This window comes from Vipera berus (assembly GCF_964194415.1).
Source record: "Vipera berus genome assembly, chromosome: 1".
NCBI lineage: Eukaryota > Metazoa > Chordata > Lepidosauria > Squamata > Viperidae > Vipera > Vipera berus.
The window spans coordinates 175,593,409-175,611,788 of NC_138202.1; the positions used below are offsets into that span (position 1 = coordinate 175,593,409).

Here is an 18,380-nt window from a genome sequence, read left to right on the forward strand (position 1 = left end):
TACCTTTCCTCTTCTCATATGTAAATCTAGAGCAAACATAATGGCAGAATATTCTTTACAATATGGTAAATGTTTAGATATGGTATTCCTCTAGTGAGGAGGGCAAGTAAAAATATTATTTCAGACTATTGTCCTACCCAGTTTTGTTCATAGATCTTTCTTGTAATCATACTTTCAATTTTTTTTGTACAGGCATTTTGGTCTATATACCTATAAGACATGAAGATGCTTTGTTCTTTTCCACTGTGCAACTGGAACAAACTGTAAGTAAACTGCCGTCTCTACTTACAGAAGCTGTTATTTAACAAGATACGTATAACAATATTTAAATGCAAATATCTGTCATTATCTAAGGGAACACCTGCTGCCGGCATCAACTTCCCATCGTCCCGTGCGCTCCCACAGGGAGGGCCTTCTTAGGGTACCGCCGGTCAAGGAATGCCGGCGGGTTATTCCCAGGGGAAGGGCGTTCTCTGTGGGCGCGCCGGCCCTTTGGAACCATTTTCCCACGGAGCTTAGGACTGCCCCCGACCTTCGCTCATTTCGCAGGGATTTGAAAACTTGGCTTTTTGAGCTGTCTGGCCCAGACTGAGGGGTTTTAATTATTTATTAATGGGGTTTTAGTTTAAATTCAGGGACTTAATTTAATTTTAGTTTTAATCGATTTTAACTTTGTATGTATGTATTTTTAATTTTTCCTTGTAAACCGCCCTGAGTCCTACGGGAATAGGGCGGTATACAAGTTTAAATAATAAATAAACAAATAAAAATAAATATTCTTCTGAGTATTACTGTTGCCTATAATCCAGTAAAAAGTTTGTTATGGCAAATTACAAGGTTCAATTGAAAGTTCTGACTTCTGTGCCAATCTATTTCATTCCCATGTCAATGAATTTTACAAACTATTCCGAGCATTGATCAATTAGTTGTATCTTCACTCAGGCTCCACCATTTTTTAATTCTTTCCCTTCTTCCTTTTCAAAATTAAGTACTGTAACTCTCTCTCTAGATTACAATGAAATCTGAACCACAGTGTATTTTCTGAGTAACACATGAAAGGTAGTGACTGAGTCTCTCTCCATATTTGGTAAGCATACATGGTAAGTTTACAGGTTTCTGGATATTTCATGGTCAACATTATAAAAGCTAGTGTGCAATTCAATCCAGATATAACTGAAGGCGGGCAAGACTAGGCAAACTCAAAATGCTAAGAGGAAAGGAACAATCTTAACTATGAAAAAGAAATAAAGAGAAGTTACATCTCCACTGAGTCTGAACCTTCAAATGCAAAACATCAACACAGTGCTTTTAGCAGAAACTTTGGGACAGCTTAGCAGCAGATACATCAACAAATGTTGAAGCAGTACTAGCATGACCTATTAAGAGGACTAATAAATATTCTCAAGTAAGACACAGACATTTAAGAAAAAATATCCAGCAGTATTTCCTCCATCATGAACACATAAAAACAAGGTAAGCTTCGTACTTGAATCCATAGTATGAGAAAATTGCATATTAAAATAGAAATAGAATCTGAACAATGTACCTACTCTTTTTAAGAAAAATAAAAGAAACATAAACTAAAATAGAAAACATATACATGTTATGTGTCAAATGATACTAAAAGCGAAAGAACTAAATACACAAAATTGTACTGTACAGAAGAAAACAATCACTTTACTAATTATATGTAAATCATCACCCCAACATATGTACATTGTAATTTTAATGTTGAGAAGATACAATATATTTTTATTCAATATTTTAAAAAATAAACTATAACTTCTTTAAGATGAAGATTTGAAGTTAAACACATTCCAGTTTGATAGCAAGCTACCAATCATCAGTATGTAAATTACTTTCTGCATATTATGTGCATACAACTACATACAGATTTTTTTTTAAAAAAACAAGCTTAATGTGACTTAAATTTCTTTCAAAAAAACCAAATATATTAATTGGTCTGAAGTACAGCAATATTTATTTTTTAACTAAGACTTTTGGCTTTTGCTATGTACAGTTGCAAGAAAAAGTATGTGAACCCTTTGGGATTACGTGGAGTTTTGCATGAATTGGCCATAAAATGCACTCTAAACGTCATGTAAGTCACAACAATAGAAAAACATAGTCTGCTTAAAATAATACTACACAAACATTAGCTGTTGTCACGTTTTAATTGAACATAACATGTAAACATTCACAGTGCAGGGTGGAAAAAGTATGTGAACCCCTAGCCTAATGACTTCTCCAAGAGCTAATTGGAGCCAGGAGTGAGCCAACCTTGACTCCAATCAGTGTGATGATATTGGATGTGTTGCTGACAGCTGTCCTGCCCTTTAAAAACACACACCTGTTTTGGGTTTACTGGTCTCAAGAAGCACTGTCTGATGTGAACCATGCCTCGCAGAAGACCTACGATCAAGAAGTGTTGACTTGCATGAAGCTGAAAAGGGTTACAAAAGTATCTCCAAAAGCCTTGATGTTCATGTGTCCACGGTAAGACAGACTGTCTACAAATGGAGAAAGTTTAGCACTGTTGCTACTCTCCCTAGGCGTGGTCGTCCTGTAAAAATGACTGCAAGAGCACAGCGCATAATGCTTAATGAGGTAAAGAAGAATCCTAGAGTGTCAGCTAAAGACCTACAGAAATCTCTGGCACATGCTAACATTTTTGTTGACACATCTACAATAAGGAAAACATTAAACAAGAATGGAATACATGGGAGGACACCACGGAGGAAGCCATTGCTGTCCAAAAAAAAAAATTGCAGCACATTTGAAGTTTGCAAAAGAGCTCCTGGATGTTCCACAGCACTACTGGCAAAATATACTGTGGACAAATGAAACCAAAATTGAGTTGTTTGTGAGAAACACACAACACTATGTGTGGAGAAAAAAAGGCACAGCACACCAACATCAAAACCTCATCCCCACTGTAAAACATGGCGGAGGGAGCATCATGGTTTGGGGCTGCTTTGCTGCCTCAGGGCCTGGACGGATTGTTGTCATTGATGGGAAAATGAATTCCAGAGTTTATCAGGACATTTTGCAGGAAAACGTACGACCATCTGTCCGCCAACTGAAGCTCCGCAGAGGATGGGCAATGCAACAGGACAATGACCCAAAGCATACAAGTAATTCAACAAAACAATGGCTTCAACAGAACAGAATACGCCTTCTGGAGTGGCCCAGTCAGTCCTGACCTCAACCCAATTGAAATGCTGTGGCATGACCTTAAGAGAGCGATTCACACCAGACATCCCAAGAATATTGCTACACTGAAACAGTTTTGTGAAGAAGAGTGGTCCAAAATTACTCCAGATCGTTGTGCAGGTCTGATCTGCAACTACAGGAAATGTTTGGTTGAGGTTATTGCTGCCAAAGGAGGGTCAACCAGTTATTAAGTCCAAAGGTTCACATACTTTTTCCACCCTGCACTGTGAATGTTTCCATCTTATGTTCAATTAAAACATGACAACAGCTAATGTTTGTGTAGTATTATTTTAAGCAGACTGTGTTTTTCTATTGTTGTGACTTACATGACGTTCAGAGCGCATTTTATGGCCAATTCATGCAAAACTCCACGTAATCCCAAAGGGTTCATATACTTTTTCTTGCAACTGTAGAATACATGGATCTGGATCTTGAAAAGCTTCTTAGGTGTGACCACAGGCTTGGTCATCCCAATAGGGTTTAAAAAAAATATCTTGTCACCTTGGTCATAATCATTTCTGTGATCTTCACACCATTAAATCAGAAGGATGCAAACATAGTTTAATATGTTGCACAATGAACTGCTGCTTATTTTTTATTTTATTTTTATTTTTATTACATTTATATCCCGCCCTTCTCCGAAGACTCAGGGCGGCTTACAAGCTTAGCAGTAGCCTTCATTCTATGCATATGCCTGCTTGTTAGGGCTTTCACACACACCCCCAAGCGGCATTATTACAAAGTCAGCTTAATTGCCCCCAACAATCTGGGTCCTCTTAACTTAACACTTGAAAGCCTAAAATCCCTAGTTATAAAACTATTCATGAAGTTTGTATAATGGTCATAGTTTCTATTATTAAAAAAGATTGCTGAATTATATGGGAATCATATTAGTTCTCTAGAAAAATAAAGACATACAGGTAGGTCCCCTCTCACTTTTTCTACAGAGCAAAGAAACTTTCTGAAGTTGTCTGTAATGGATGGCTTTAGAGCTCAAGAAATCTAACCTACATTATACATATTATTCAAAATTATTCTGAATATTCTATAATTACAGTGAATCACTGGGAAACATTCCTGAGTTTCAGTAATATTGGAATTAAATTTGACATTAGCTTTGCTTTAAAGAGTGCCTATACAAAGTAACTATTACTTAGTGTAATAGTAATACTTTAAAATGAGGATTATTTTAGCTACAATTCTTCTAACAAACTCCAGATTCAAAGTAAAAGTCAGGGAAGGAAAAAAGTAGAAGAATTGGAAGCTATCAACTAAACTTAAAGTTCTCTTTAGCAGAATAATGGCACTTGGTAATCTGAACATTTTAACCTTTGACCCTTCTGAAAATAATATATAATGTTTGAATCTCTTCAACCTGTAATTAATTCAAAAGGTTACTTCGGGGAGGGAGGAATATAACTTATATTTGTTTCTTTCATTAACTGTCAACAAAATTCCAGGTCAAAGTACAGCAAAAAAATAAGAAGCCAAAACAGCCCCCTTTTGCTTTTCATGTATACATTACTCTTCAAAACATGATGAACACTTTCTTTAGAATAAGAAATGCAATTTAAAGCAGTGATCTACAGCACAGATATCACGTATTGCTGATACACCACATGCATTCAAGGTTAAATTCAACAGGATGCATTCCCAGATTAAAGTGGAGGAGATAATATCTTTAGCTCCCCCCCACGCACACCCGCATTACATTAACTATATCAAATATAACTGCAATGAATTGATCAAAATATAGGCAGTGAATTGTTTCCTTTGGAAAGAGAAAGCTGCCAAAAAACCCCACTGCTTGAGAAATGATTTTAAGGAAAACTGATGCCTCAGTATTTCCAGCAGCCATTGCCTCTGTCCCTGGCATTTCCCGCTGGAGAACACTTGTCTTTTTTGAAGCTTCTGAGTCTGTTCAGTGACAAAGTTTAGTCATTCCACACAACAAGCACCCTGAAAAACTCCCTCATCTAAGCTTCAATTGTTCTTGTAGGTTCCAAACATTATCAACTTACAAAAGTAACTTTAAAAGGAGCATTGTTGAGTAGTCATACTTGGAAAAACCCATGTCCCATTTTCTCAATCTTGTTTTAAATGTACTTCATCTTTCAAATTTTTAACATGTAGAGAAACAACCGTTTCCTGGGTGGGGAAGACATGTAAACATGGTTCCATAGACCTTACAACTGCATTGTAACCTATACTGTCTACTTACAGCCCGTTCATTCTGAAGGAGCAACTTCCTGGTCACATATACTGTACATGTCTCAATAGTTGAACATTAAGCTTGGGAGGGCAAGAGTGGATGGATGGAAGAGGAAGACTACTCTAATGTTCATGACAAAAGTGCATTTCAACCGCCATCAGAAGCAATGACAATTTTTCTCTCCCACAGAATTGATTGCACTAACTCAGAGGTCCAAAGTCCTACTAGAATCTCTGAGGCACTCTTGGTTCCAAGAAAGAAAACAAAAAAAATAACAATTCATTTTAAGTCTTTGCAGAACTTTAGACTGAGAAAACTAACCCGTTTATTATTTCTCAGGAAAGCCGAAGCTTCATTTTGATAGGGATCATATTCTCCATTTCCTCCAATCTTCTCAAGACTCACAGTGTTGAAATGAGAACTGATCTGCCTATAATGGATTGCACATCACCCAAGGAGAACCAAAGGCTTGGAAAAGGCATAAAGCATATTTTATACTGTTTCACAATGACATTTATGGGAGAGGGGGCGAAAACATGAGGTTTTATTGCTGTTTCAGTACAAAATATAGTATAGTATCTAAATGAATCGAACAAGATCACAGAAGCCAGGATTTTCAGATGATAGGACGAAGATTGTGGATGTTGCTCAAAAAAGAATTGGATAAATGGAAAAAATATAGGAAGGTATAAACAAGTTAAACTTGAGATATTAGTTGCATATTGAAACTTGGGGATCGGGACTGCTTAGTCAGAGGAGCTCCTGGTGAGTGGACATCTTTACCATTTCCAGCTTGATTTAACCGGTCCTCTTGTAGACTAATGGTTGAAAAACGATTGGAGTTGCCAGCTGCTAAGTTAGTAACACCATCACCGCCAATACCAACATTGGAACCCATCTGACTACCATTCACATAGTCAAACGATTTACTGGAAGAAGCACTTGCAGTTCGTATCAGGCTTACACTGCTGGCTTTTGGTACCACCTGCCCAGCAGGCAAACTCAAATGTTTCTTTGTGGGAGTAATTTCAATTGCATCTGTACTGAGGTCAACTGACTGGTGCAGGTACTGCTTATGGGCAGATTCTCGAGGGCTGTCTGTGGATTTGGTAGCCAAGATGATCTCCTTATCCTTGGCCAAAAGCCCAGCAACTCCTTTTCTTAAACTGGCCCTCTGAGATGTGGATGAAGGTTTGGTCCCAGGTGGCTGGCTGCTAAGTGATGCCCCAGAGGAAAACCCTTCATCAGCATCATTGAAGTTCACAGACTCTTCTCTTCCACTGACTCCTTCAGGATCTGAAAATATCAAAAAACCCAGATTAAGAAATTACAATACTATGATGATTCAATTTCAAAAATGGGTAGGATTGTACGTAGATTTTTCTTTTAAGCAAAATTATGTTGCAAACATTTTGGAGAAACTTCAAGTTCCAGTGTTTTTATTGTAATTGTTTTTATACTGCAGTCTGGAACAGAATGAATTTGTTACACAATGCTTAAATGGATTAGCTTTCTAAAAAAAATTGTGTCTAGGACTGTGTCCATAAGAATAACCTTTCTTAAAAAGTCATAAACCATTCGTGTTTTACTATACATCTACTAATATGTAAATTATAATAAATTTGTATATGATTATTATCCTAGCTGCATTTATTAATAAGCATACTAAATACTGTATAGAGAATGTTTACTTCCTGCCATTCTCAGTGCTACAGCTCAACCTAGAATGTGTATGCTGGTACATAAAACTAAGTCAGAATTCATTTAAATAGAGAATAATCAGTTCTTTGGCCACTTTTTAGTTTGTTTGATTTCATTTTTCCCCACTCCAACTCAAATTGTACCTCTGCCTATCCTAAATGCCAAAGGGGCAGTTCTACTTCAGTATTTGTACGGGTTCTATGAAATGGAGATTTTGATGCAGGCAAGTATTCCTGAATGTCAGCATCTGAGTACGGTATTTGTTTATATATGTGTGTATTTAACAGCATGTGCATGTGTCACTGTGGGGTTTTGTAAGAGTTGCACTGGATAGTAAGATGAGTGGCATATAAATTTAATAAATATACATTTTTTATTTTTTTATTTCTGGACAGTTACAAATACTGACCCATTATCATGGAAATTAGCACAATATGAAAGTATTATAAACAAGAGAACAGATTATTTACAAAGCAAAAGTAAGTCTCCATAGCTGATGCTGTGTCTATAAAATTTTATTTATTTTTACCTAACCAAGTGCTCTTAGATCATTCTACCTTCCAATTAACATTTTGGACACCATTTTTCTAACTTAAATACCTAATTAAGCAATACTGTTCTGTTTTGTACAGTAACCCTCAGCTTACAATTATCCTGACATACATCACTTCTCCTCCATGTCAAAAATCTCCTCTGCAAAAGTAATTATATTGACAAATGGAAACATGTAAAATTAAATCTGACAGCTGAGAGAATGCCCATTTTACAGATTGAAAGGATTTTTTTTTCTATTTTCTCAGCAATATTGACTCATTTACTTCATCAATTTAACCCTTCAAACATTAAAGTGCCTTGTAAAATAAGAAGGCCCCTTAGATGAAAAGAAAAAAAACAACCTGTGCCTTGTAAAATATTATGTTTTAAAAACAAGCCACTTTGCATATGGTATTCTTCACAGAAAAAGTTAAAAAGCCATTTGAAATAAAACAAAGTCCTAAAAGCAAATGTGCCTTTTAGACTATCTTATTGGACCACCATGCAAAGCTAAGTGAAAGTGACTTTGATTGAGCAGCAGCAGCAGCAGCAGCAGCAGCAGTTGCCGCCTCTCTTAGCCCCTCCTTACTTCAACGGAGAGAACACAATCATCAGAGGAGTTTCTGAGTCAATTTCCATGGATACAATTCAAGCCTTACAATCATTTTGCAAGGTTAAAATAGCATAAAGTGGAAGAAATATTTGTCACTCTTGTGGTTTGTCAATGATGCTTGCAACATTATTATTTAGTATAATTAATAAAATTATCCCTTCCATTCAGAGAAAAGAGTCAGAGAGGCTGGGCGTAAATTTTCCAAATGCCACCACCATGCAGAGGCCAAGGCAGCTCAGCAGTGCTTGGAAAGTGAAGAAGGAGGAAAACAACATGCAAGGTGGGATCTCACAAGCCATCATCACGTATTCAGAACTTCGATTTGGGCAATATGCAGATTTACTAATGACTATAAATATACTCCTTGACTTCAGTGGGAACAAACTAATTTGGGGGAAAGCTTATTTTTCTCACAAAAAAAAAGTTCAAGTATACTCTGAACCAAAGTCCTTGTAGACAATAAAGCTTGTCAGAGAAATTTAAACTCAAAAAGATATTTTGACCATTTTTTTCTCCTGCTGAAATATTTTTTAAATCAATGTTAGCTCTGCCCTCAACCGGTACAGAGTTCATCAATGCTCCCAACGTTGTTATTCATATTCAAAGCTTCTCTTACATAATCGGTGTAAGAGGAGTATACGCACACTAATCCTGTCAGCATTATGATTCTAATTTTTATTAACTTACAGAGAATATTTTCAAGCATTTTGCTATAAAGACTGGAATATTTAAAATCAAGGATAAATAAGAAAGTTCAAATGAAAACAATTCTATTATGATCGTAGAGCAGCATAATAAGAAAGATAAGGTTATGCCATTTTGTTTACCCAATTTTAAAAAGGACTATTTATGAATTTCATGCAAAATCAGCAAGATCACCAAAAGAGAGTAATTTAACAGATTTCCTTTTATGATTAAGACAATGCCAATCTTTTTCTATCTCAGATCACAAAAAAACAACAAATTTGTTCACAAAAAATATGGTTTTTAAAATACTTTTTTGTGTATGTTCACTTTATTTATCAAGAAAACATTAGGCAACAATACATAATCTAAATATATCTAACATATTAAAGAAAAGTACTGTGGCATCGAAGCAATTCTTTTTCAAAAGAAGATTTGAGAATTTGTGTGGGAATTTCTGCACCTTCTTCTGGTCATGCACATGCAACGTGTAGTTAGTAGTTAGTACAACAAAATAAAACCAGTGGGAGAAAAGTTGTGGTTACGGCTTATTTACTGACCATGCTCAGATTCACTCAGTTCTAGGAGTAAATTCTGTATTTCATGCTTCCAAATAACACCTCTCTTCTTTGGACACTGTGAACCTTTTGACTGCACATGATGGATTCAGATGCAATAAATAAGGAATCCTAATTCTAACGCTAACTCTAAAGGGTTTGTTTGCTTGTTTGTTTTGCTGTCAGCTTGTCAGGCACAAGAAATCAGGAGCCAAGGCGGTTCAAACGAATACAGGTTTAATGCATGTTTTCTACAAGGCTCTGAACTACTAATAGTCCAAGCAAATTGGCAGTAGATAAGAGTCAACGGAATTCAAGGTGGGCTGGACTCAGATCTCTTGTGGGTGCAAAGGGACTCGAGACTGATGATGACGTGCTGGACCCCCTCCCTCGGGCTCAGCTTGGTCATCTCCTACATAGCTTTCCTTGGAGTAACTGTGAAGCATGTACAGCACATAATTTGCAAATGTCATTAAAGTCTTAAAATATCAGCAATGCCAAAAAGACTACACTAAAGACAGAAAAGAAGCACTGTAGAAATAAATCAGGGAGATATGCAGATTAGCAAAGTATAAATTTATAATTATAACTTAGAATGCGTTGCTATCTGAATACCTCTGCACCAGGACAGGAGGTTAAGGGGACAGGAGGTTAAGGACGTGCACCGAATAAAATGAGAATCTCTTAGTAAAGAGTTAATATGAAGAATACCACTATACAGGGCTATAAGATTTTTTTTCTCTCTTCAAGTTTATACTATGCTACCTTGAGACACAATCCTATAAATAGCACAATGGCAATTTAATTCCACTTCAATCCACTGAACAGGTGATTTAAGCATTTCCATGAACCGGAAGTTCGGTGTATAAAGTAGCAAGAGAAATGTTCCCCCTTCCCTTCTAATACTAAATTATAGTTAAATCATTGTATATGCTGTAAAGCTTTCCAGGTGGTGAAAACAGCATCAATAGTTTTAATCTGAGACTTTTTTATTGTATATATATACATTTGTATGTATACAAATGTATATATGTATACATTTAGCAGACTTAACATGCTCACTGAAAGGGTGCCAGAATGAGTAGATGACCTTGGAGGATGAGAGAAAGAGATTGCCTATGGAACAAGAGGAGACAAGGGGAGCTTGACTGTCTGAGGAAGAAACTTAGGAAGACCTGCCCTAATTGATCAGATGGTTAAAAGTAGCAGCGGAAAGTCTGTACTTTCACACTGACAAGATTCTGTTAAAATAGCCTTAAAATAAAGTAGATTTTGCTCATCTAGTCAGATTTCCTGTCTGGTTTACTCAGAAGGACTGACAGCCATCTTGAAATCTGAAGGGTACAAAATTCCTGCCTTACGGTCTTTCCTAAGTTTTTTTTCCCCTCTGAGCATTAAGCGACTGCGGTCTCCTCCCTCTCTTGTGTGATTGTTCTCTAAGCTGTATCTTTTCCTCATCCCACCAGATCCTCCACATATTCCATTACAAAGCGATCCCAAAGTTATCAGGTTATTTACCATGCTAAGCTAGATATTATACAGACAGTCAAGAGTCCAAAATGTTAGAATAAATAGTTCTGGCCCTAAAGCTAGGTATAAAGGGATATGTGCAGAAAGAAAGAAAGAGAAGAAAATATACCTGTGGTCAATGGAACATGCTCTAAAGCAAAAGGGAATTCTGCTTGGGAAGAAAGAGCCAGGATCCTCCCCAAGAAATGGCTTTACTGACTTATGCCACCACCTTATCTCTGTCCTACCCTCTTTTGTGGCTGGTGTCAAGTTGGGCTCCGGTGAGCCATGCTCAGGGGTCCTGAGCACCAGTAGGTCCCCCTCTTGCTTGCGTTTGATCCCTAGGTCTGTGGAGCCGTGCAGGATCGGAGATCCGGGAATGCTCATGTCAGCATCATTTGAGAAGTCAAAGCCATCTGGGATTCAACATATAATATTTTAGTGTCTTTCTACTCTTTCCCTAATCATTACAACCCAGGAAGGGAAATGAAGGTGTACACAGAACACACAAAACCACACCTGCACTTTTCTCAAAGAAAGTCGAACAGCATCATAAAAATAAGTGGATACGATGTACCACGTGCAAGAAGACATAGATGCAACACTTCTGCAGTAAGGCTGTACATGATGAAGGATTTGTAAAAATGGGATTGACTGTTTTTACTATCAAGAATTCAGAATGAAAACAAAGAACAAAATCAGCAAGTACTGTACATAAATATCTAACAAGGAATTTACCATTCAATAAAAGTTCAATTTTTATGCTTTTGCAGTCTACTATATATTCACCAATATAATTGATAAAAAATAATCAAACCATACAAAGGACAAACTCTTCTAACAGAAATTGGTATGTTTCCAATTTTAACATTTGTTTTTCTTTTTGCTGACAGGAGTGACTTTAAAAGATTTGAAGTTGTTGCCTATGGAAACTAAAAGATTCTTAAATTATCCCTCACACAAAATACTTAAGATTTATCATTAGGTTTGCAGAGCACAGTTCCTGAAAACATTAGAAGGAATTAATATTAACATAGCAGTTACCATTTTACCAATGAAAAAACAAAGATAACATTTTCAATATTGTCTAGCTTCTGTTGCTATTTTGGAATTTTATACATACACACACCTCTATACCATTATTTTTTCAAAAAAACAGCAATAAACATCCCCAGGTCAGATATAGATTGTACATTCTGAAATAGTTTGAAAAAGAAAAAAAATCTAAATTTTTAGAGATATTTTCTAGCTGGATTTGCACACGAATTGTAAATATAGTCACACCATCAAAATAATTACCTTCCAACAATTTTTTAAAAAGCAGAAAAATCCAACCCACTGAAAGTAGAAATTACAAAAATTTTAAAGTGCCATTCAATTTTCATATCATCATATACCACTTAAATTACTTAAGCTTTTCTAGATTTCCCAAAACATAAAATAGGAAGAATTCTTACTTCATTATAGTATGCAGTCACTATTATATATTTGTACATATTTATTTATTTATTTATTTATTTATTTATTTATTTATTTATTTATTTATTTATTTATTTATTTAATTCCATTTATATCCCGCCCTTCTCTGAAGACTCAGGGCGGCTTACAAGCTTAGCAGTAGCCTTCATTCTATGTATATGCCTGTTTATTAGGGCTTTCACACACACCCCAAGCGGCATTATTACCAAGTCAGCTTAATTGCCCCCAACAATCTGGGTCCTCATTTTACCTACCTCGGAAGGATGGAAGGCTCAACCTTGAGCCTGGTGGGATGCGAACCTGCACTAATTGCAGGCAGCTGGTGTTACTTAAGGAGGCATTAGCCCACTGCTCCACGTAGATAATTATTTTCTGTATGTCTATTTACCTGAAACTAATGATCAAACTCAGGCTTAGAAGCTAATATTTGTCAGTGGAGAGGAACGATACCATATTACCATCTTCACTTTGCATTATAAATTACCTTCTCTTCTCCAGCGATGTCGGCGGATTGAAGCTGTTGTAATAGCTGTCCGAGAAATTCTTGGCACTGTTGGAGTAACCTCTACTTTCAAAACCTTCTGTCCTCCTTGTGATGCATCAGGAGCATCAAAAGGTAATGAATTCTTCATTGCATTTGCAACCTATTTACAACAGTAAAATGCTCTGTAAGTGTCAGGAACATAAGATCAGGTCCATACGTGAAGGTCCAATTAAACTGATTTATTGCTGCTCCTGCCTATGCACAGGAATATTTTCAGCTAACAGTTAGCACCTACTAGGAGTTAGATAAGGTCAACAGAATTCAAAGTTAGTTCACTTGGGGCTATGTACAGATTCTAGGCTGAACCCTCTTTGAACTCCATCCCCAGGTTCTGCTACTCTTTTTGCTACAATAAGTTGGCCATCAAAAAAGAAATTAAAGAAGGACTAGAGAAAAAAAAGCAAATTTTAGGATTTATGTTAAATAACTACTATCTTTGTAATTATTTAAACAGAAATCTTTGCATTTTTTAAGTTTTACAGTTCCATATCAGGATATGCACTCCCTTCTATCTTCTGTCGAATTTTACCTATAGAGTTGACAAATAATGTACCATTTTAATTTTGCTATAACATATTTAACTAATCTTTGTGCTACTGTGAAACTCTAGATGAGGATATTTATGTGAAGCCACTGTCTCCTTGGATTGTACTTTCAGTGTTATAACTGCCGAAAATCAACAGAATAGTTTTCTCACTATTTGGGAAAATCTTACGGTGCCACAACTCAAGTATTAGACATGGAGACTTCCTCAGACTTCCTCTACATGCACCCTTCTTGCTGTCAATCATGATTTGTTAACCTCGCAACAGGATATTGTTTTCTTTACTCTCCCATTCCCATCGGTCAAATCAAATGAGTAGAAAAAAATCTTAAGTATGCTTTGTCTAGAGATGCTAACTGAAAAACAATTTTATACCAGTTCCAGCACAAATGCTCACAAAAGGCTGTTTGTTTGTTTTTTTACTGGTTAAAGGCACATCTCACGGCCATGCTAGGTGGTGCGGTTTCCAGGGGCATTAAATGGGGAAGGCTTCTTTATAGAATCTGGCTAAGCAAACCAACAACCCTTTGTCCATCATAATAAAGTATGCAGGGTTCATTAAAAATGAAAGGGAATGCTTTTGATTTTCTGGGAGCCATATGGGGGAAGTGGGAGCTTCTCGGCTCCAGAGCATGCATACAACCTTAAAATCATGTAGAATTCTTTTCAGTCATATGCAGTTTAAAATGTACGAAATTTGCTTTACTAAAAAAAAAAAAAATCCAGAAGGATGAAGGTCACTGACAGACACCCTTTGTTTTACGACTAAGGCTAGGATATAGACTGAAGTATAAGGAGGCAAGCACCTTAGTTTTCTTTTTTAATAAAAAAGAGGCCAAGAAAGTATAAACCTTTGTAAAAAGATGGAATTATTATTATTATTATTATTATTATTATTATTATTATTATTATTATTAATAATAATAATAATAATAATAATAATAATAATAATAATAATAATAATAATAATATACTTATTATATTATTACAATAAGAGCAAACAAAAAAAGACTTTCCATCAGATTAGTGTTTGCCTCGCTTTTTCAATTTTGGTCAAAAACAAAAAGCTGAATTCAAATAAATTCAATCTATCTTTAGGCTTTTTAATATATTAGAGGAAGCTTATCAGCAGAATTGATTTTTTATTAAAAATCAATTTTGTAGTACAGTATTTATTTACTAAAAGAACATTTAGTAACAAAATAAGCATTCAAATTATTGTCTTTGGAAGTATATTAGAAGCTAGCCAGCAATTCATCAAGCAAGCATTTAACTTAATCTAAAGGAAAGATTTTAAAAAATTCAATCTCATTTGCTAAGGCGATACCCTTGCAAAAAAGTTAACATTTAATTAAATCTGGGCAAAGCACACACGCATTTTCTTCCAAAAATCCATACCCCTATGTTTTCTTTTTGTGAAGTATGTTCAGAACGTGGCTTGTTTTTTATCTGACAAAGATCAGTTCTTAGTAATTTCAAGACAAATTACTCTACCCACCACCATTCTAGAGGGGAAAGCTATATATTGAGGGTTCCTAGAGAGGATGGTTACTGGGGCAATATGGCTTGCCAGGAGAAGACTTTAGCCCTTTCAGTGTCTCTTTAAACAGGGAGAAACCAATCTGCTGGGCATGAATGTAAGTAAAGAAAAACAAATGACATAGGAAAACAGACATTTTCCTTTTTCAAGATCTTGTTTATGTATCTAGCAAAAGGCCAGTGCAATCGACCTACGTTCATAAAAGCTGGAGGGGAAAAGGAAGATTATGCCACTTCTTAAAATACTTATGCTGTTCAAGTTCAGAGAGAGGTCCAATTCAAGTTGTACCATAATTACTAGACTGTTAGCATCTAAACATACGCTTGTCAAGTAATTCTGTAAGTCTTCCCATAGATATGCAAAATGCAGATCAACAAGCATTCAGGTAGTCCTCAACTTACAACCACAATTCAGCCCAAGATTTCTGCTGCTAAGCGAGACAGTTGTTAAGTGAGTTCTGCGCCATTTAACAACCTTTCTTGCCCCAGTTGTTAAGTGAATCACTGCAGCTGTTAAGTTAGTAACACAGTTGTTAATCGAATTGGCTACCTCATTGACTTTGCTTGTCAGAAGGTCGCAAAAGGAGGTCACGTAACCCTGGGACACTGCAACCGTCATAATACGAACCAGTTGCTAAGAATCCGAATTTTGATCACATGACCATGAGGATGCTGCAACAACTGTAAGTGTAGAAACTAGTCATAAGTCACTTTTTTCATTGCCGCTGACTTCAAAGCATCCTAAATGAAATGTTTGTAAGTTCAGGACTACTGCATATATGAACAATACACAAGCGCACATCTGCACGGTTCATAAAAGAGCACTTTCAATGAGCAGACTGCAAGTAGCAGTCAAACAATGGTTGCAAGTAATATAGCTCTAATTATTCCTCTTGTTAACTGATATTCTGCTAATCTTTGCCTTATAAGAGAGTGGGGAACTCTGGATTATAGCCAAGTGGATGAAAGCAAAGTTTACAATTTATCGTGACATTTTGTTACAGTGGTGCACAAAGTGTTCTGCTGAAGGTTCCTTTGGAAGATTTTAGAATAGTACGTAAATCATTCAGAGTTCACTATTAACATTACAATTATATGCACTATTTAAACCTCATGAACAGTTTACAGCCTATCCCCTTACCAGCAGTGGCTGAGAATAGAGTTCAAGCTGAGCTCGATATATTATATCATCCAGCGCTTCCTGACCAAGTTCCCATTGTCCATTGTAGCTATATATGGATGCAAAGGAAATAACACAGTGCATTATTTTTATGATCGTGAGCTTTCCCCTATCAGTTAACTTCCAAATAGACCCTTTTCTGCTGCTTTGGTTTTGCTAGTGCTAGCTGTAAGGTCTTATGTAAAAAGCTGCTCCTGGGTACAATTCTTCCTTGCTCTATCTATACATTTCAGTCAGGATAATTTCATTACTAACATTTTTTAACATAGGAAACAAAGGGATGTTAATAATAACTGAGCCACTTCACCAGTTCGCCCATCCCCCAGAGTCCCCAGTTCTGTAGGCATAACCAGATCTTAAGGGACTTCCAAAGTTCAGAAATGATGTGGCCAACGTCACCTCAGGGGGAGAATATTCCACAACGTAAGCACATCACAAAAAAGACCTGATGCCTAGGGCCTACCAAATGCAGCTCCCTAGATGACGAAACCCATAACATGCCATGGTAGCACAGCAGTTAGAATGCAGTACTGTAGGTGAATTCTGCCGACAGCTCAAGGTGGACTCAGCCTTCCATCTTTCCGAGGTCGGTAAAATGAGGACCCAAATTGTTGGGGGCAACATGCTGACTCTGTAAACCGCTTAGAGAGGGCTGTGAAGCACTGTGAAGGGGTATACGTCTAAGTACTATTGCGATCCCACAAATACCCATGCCACAAAAGCTTTAAAGATTAAGGTGAGCACCTTGAATTGGACCTAGAAATAAACTTGTAACTAAAGTGGCTTGTGAAGCAGAGATATAATGTGCGTTCGCTGCATTTTGCACCAGCTGAAGTTTCTGGATATTCTTCAAGGGCAACCTTACGTAGAGTGCATTACAGTAGTTCAGCTGTGAGTTGACCAAGGCAGGAATTACTATGAGTAGGACCCCTCAATCTAGGAAAGGTGCGACTGGTAATAATCAAGTAGAAGTTTTCCAGAGTTAAACATCAACTTCATAACAAATATAAGTTACTATTTTTCACAGCAAAACATAGCACAAATATTATAATCATCGTTATCATCTTCATTTTAGCCATTGTCTATCCATCGCAGGATGAAGGCCTCATCCGCATGTTTCCAACCTATACAGTCCTAGGCTTTCTTTTGCCATTATAATAAGAAAGAAAAAAAATGAAAAAAGGTGTTAAGTACTCTGCTAGCGGGTTACTCAGGTGGTTCCCTTCCATCCACTGCTGTATTTTAAACCAGACAAAATGTATGGATATTCACTTGCATTTAGACCAATGAAATATTTTCAAAGGGCAGCTAACTAATAAGGCAGAAAAATTGCCTGACAGAACTCCACTGTCCACTGTTAATACTTTAATAAACATTTGTTACGTTTTATTCCTGTAAAAATATGAATAATTTGCTCCCAAAAAAAAGAACAGTTACTTATCCAAAATTTAGATACATACACAGCATAATAGATTCCAGTGAGTAACTGAACCATGAAGTCAGGATCCAATACCACTCTGCAGCCAACTTCCTTCCAGCATTTTTCATTTTGCCGTGGAAATCCACTCACACAGAGCCTGAAAAACATAAAATCAGTTCTAAAAATTAAATCTATCTTTTGAGTAAGTACATTTTCATATTTCAAATTTTGTATACAAACCAAGTTATTTCAATTATAATATTCATTTTTTTCGTTTATGTGTTTTTTATATGTACAGTTGCAAGAAAAAGTATGTGAACCCTTTGGGATTACGTGGAGTTTTGCATGAATTGGCCATAAAATGCGCTCTAAACATCATGTAAGTCACAACAATAGAAAAACACAGTCTGCTTAAAATAATACTACACAAACATTAGCTGTTGTCATGTTTTAATTGAATATAACATGTAAACATTCACAGTACAGGGTGGAAAAAGTATGTGAACCCCTAGCCTAATGACTTCTCCAAGAGCTAACTGGAGCCAGGAGTGAGCCAACCTTGACTCCAATCAGTGTGATGATATTGGATGTGTTGCTGACAGCTGTCCTGCCCTTTAAAAACACACACCTGTTTTGGGTTTACTGGTCTCA

General features: G+C 36.4%; 1 protein-coding gene across 2 annotated transcripts in view; it reads right to left on the reverse strand.

The window, feature by feature from the left end:
- Positions 1 to 5,947: 5,947 nt before the first annotated feature.
- HYCC2 (hyccin PI4KA lipid kinase complex subunit 2) overlaps positions 5,948 to 18,380 on the reverse strand; it is a 33,931-nt gene continuing 21,498 nt past the window's right edge. Inside the window, exons 7-11 of one of the 2 annotated variants that reach the window (XM_081315358.1) lie at positions 17,770 to 17,886; positions 16,271 to 16,358; positions 12,987 to 13,146; positions 11,272 to 11,439; positions 5,948 to 6,721 (exon numbers count right to left, since the gene is read on the reverse strand). In XM_081315358.1, coding sequence (XP_081171484.1) covers positions 6,123 to 6,721; positions 11,272 to 11,439; positions 12,987 to 13,146; positions 16,271 to 16,358; positions 17,770 to 17,886 — 1,132 coding nt within the window. In that variant the 3' untranslated portion in view covers positions 5,948 to 6,122. The remainder of the gene's footprint in view (positions 6,722 to 11,271; positions 11,440 to 12,986; positions 13,147 to 16,270; positions 16,359 to 17,769; positions 17,887 to 18,380) is intronic. The other variant, XM_081315359.1, reaches the window with a different exon arrangement.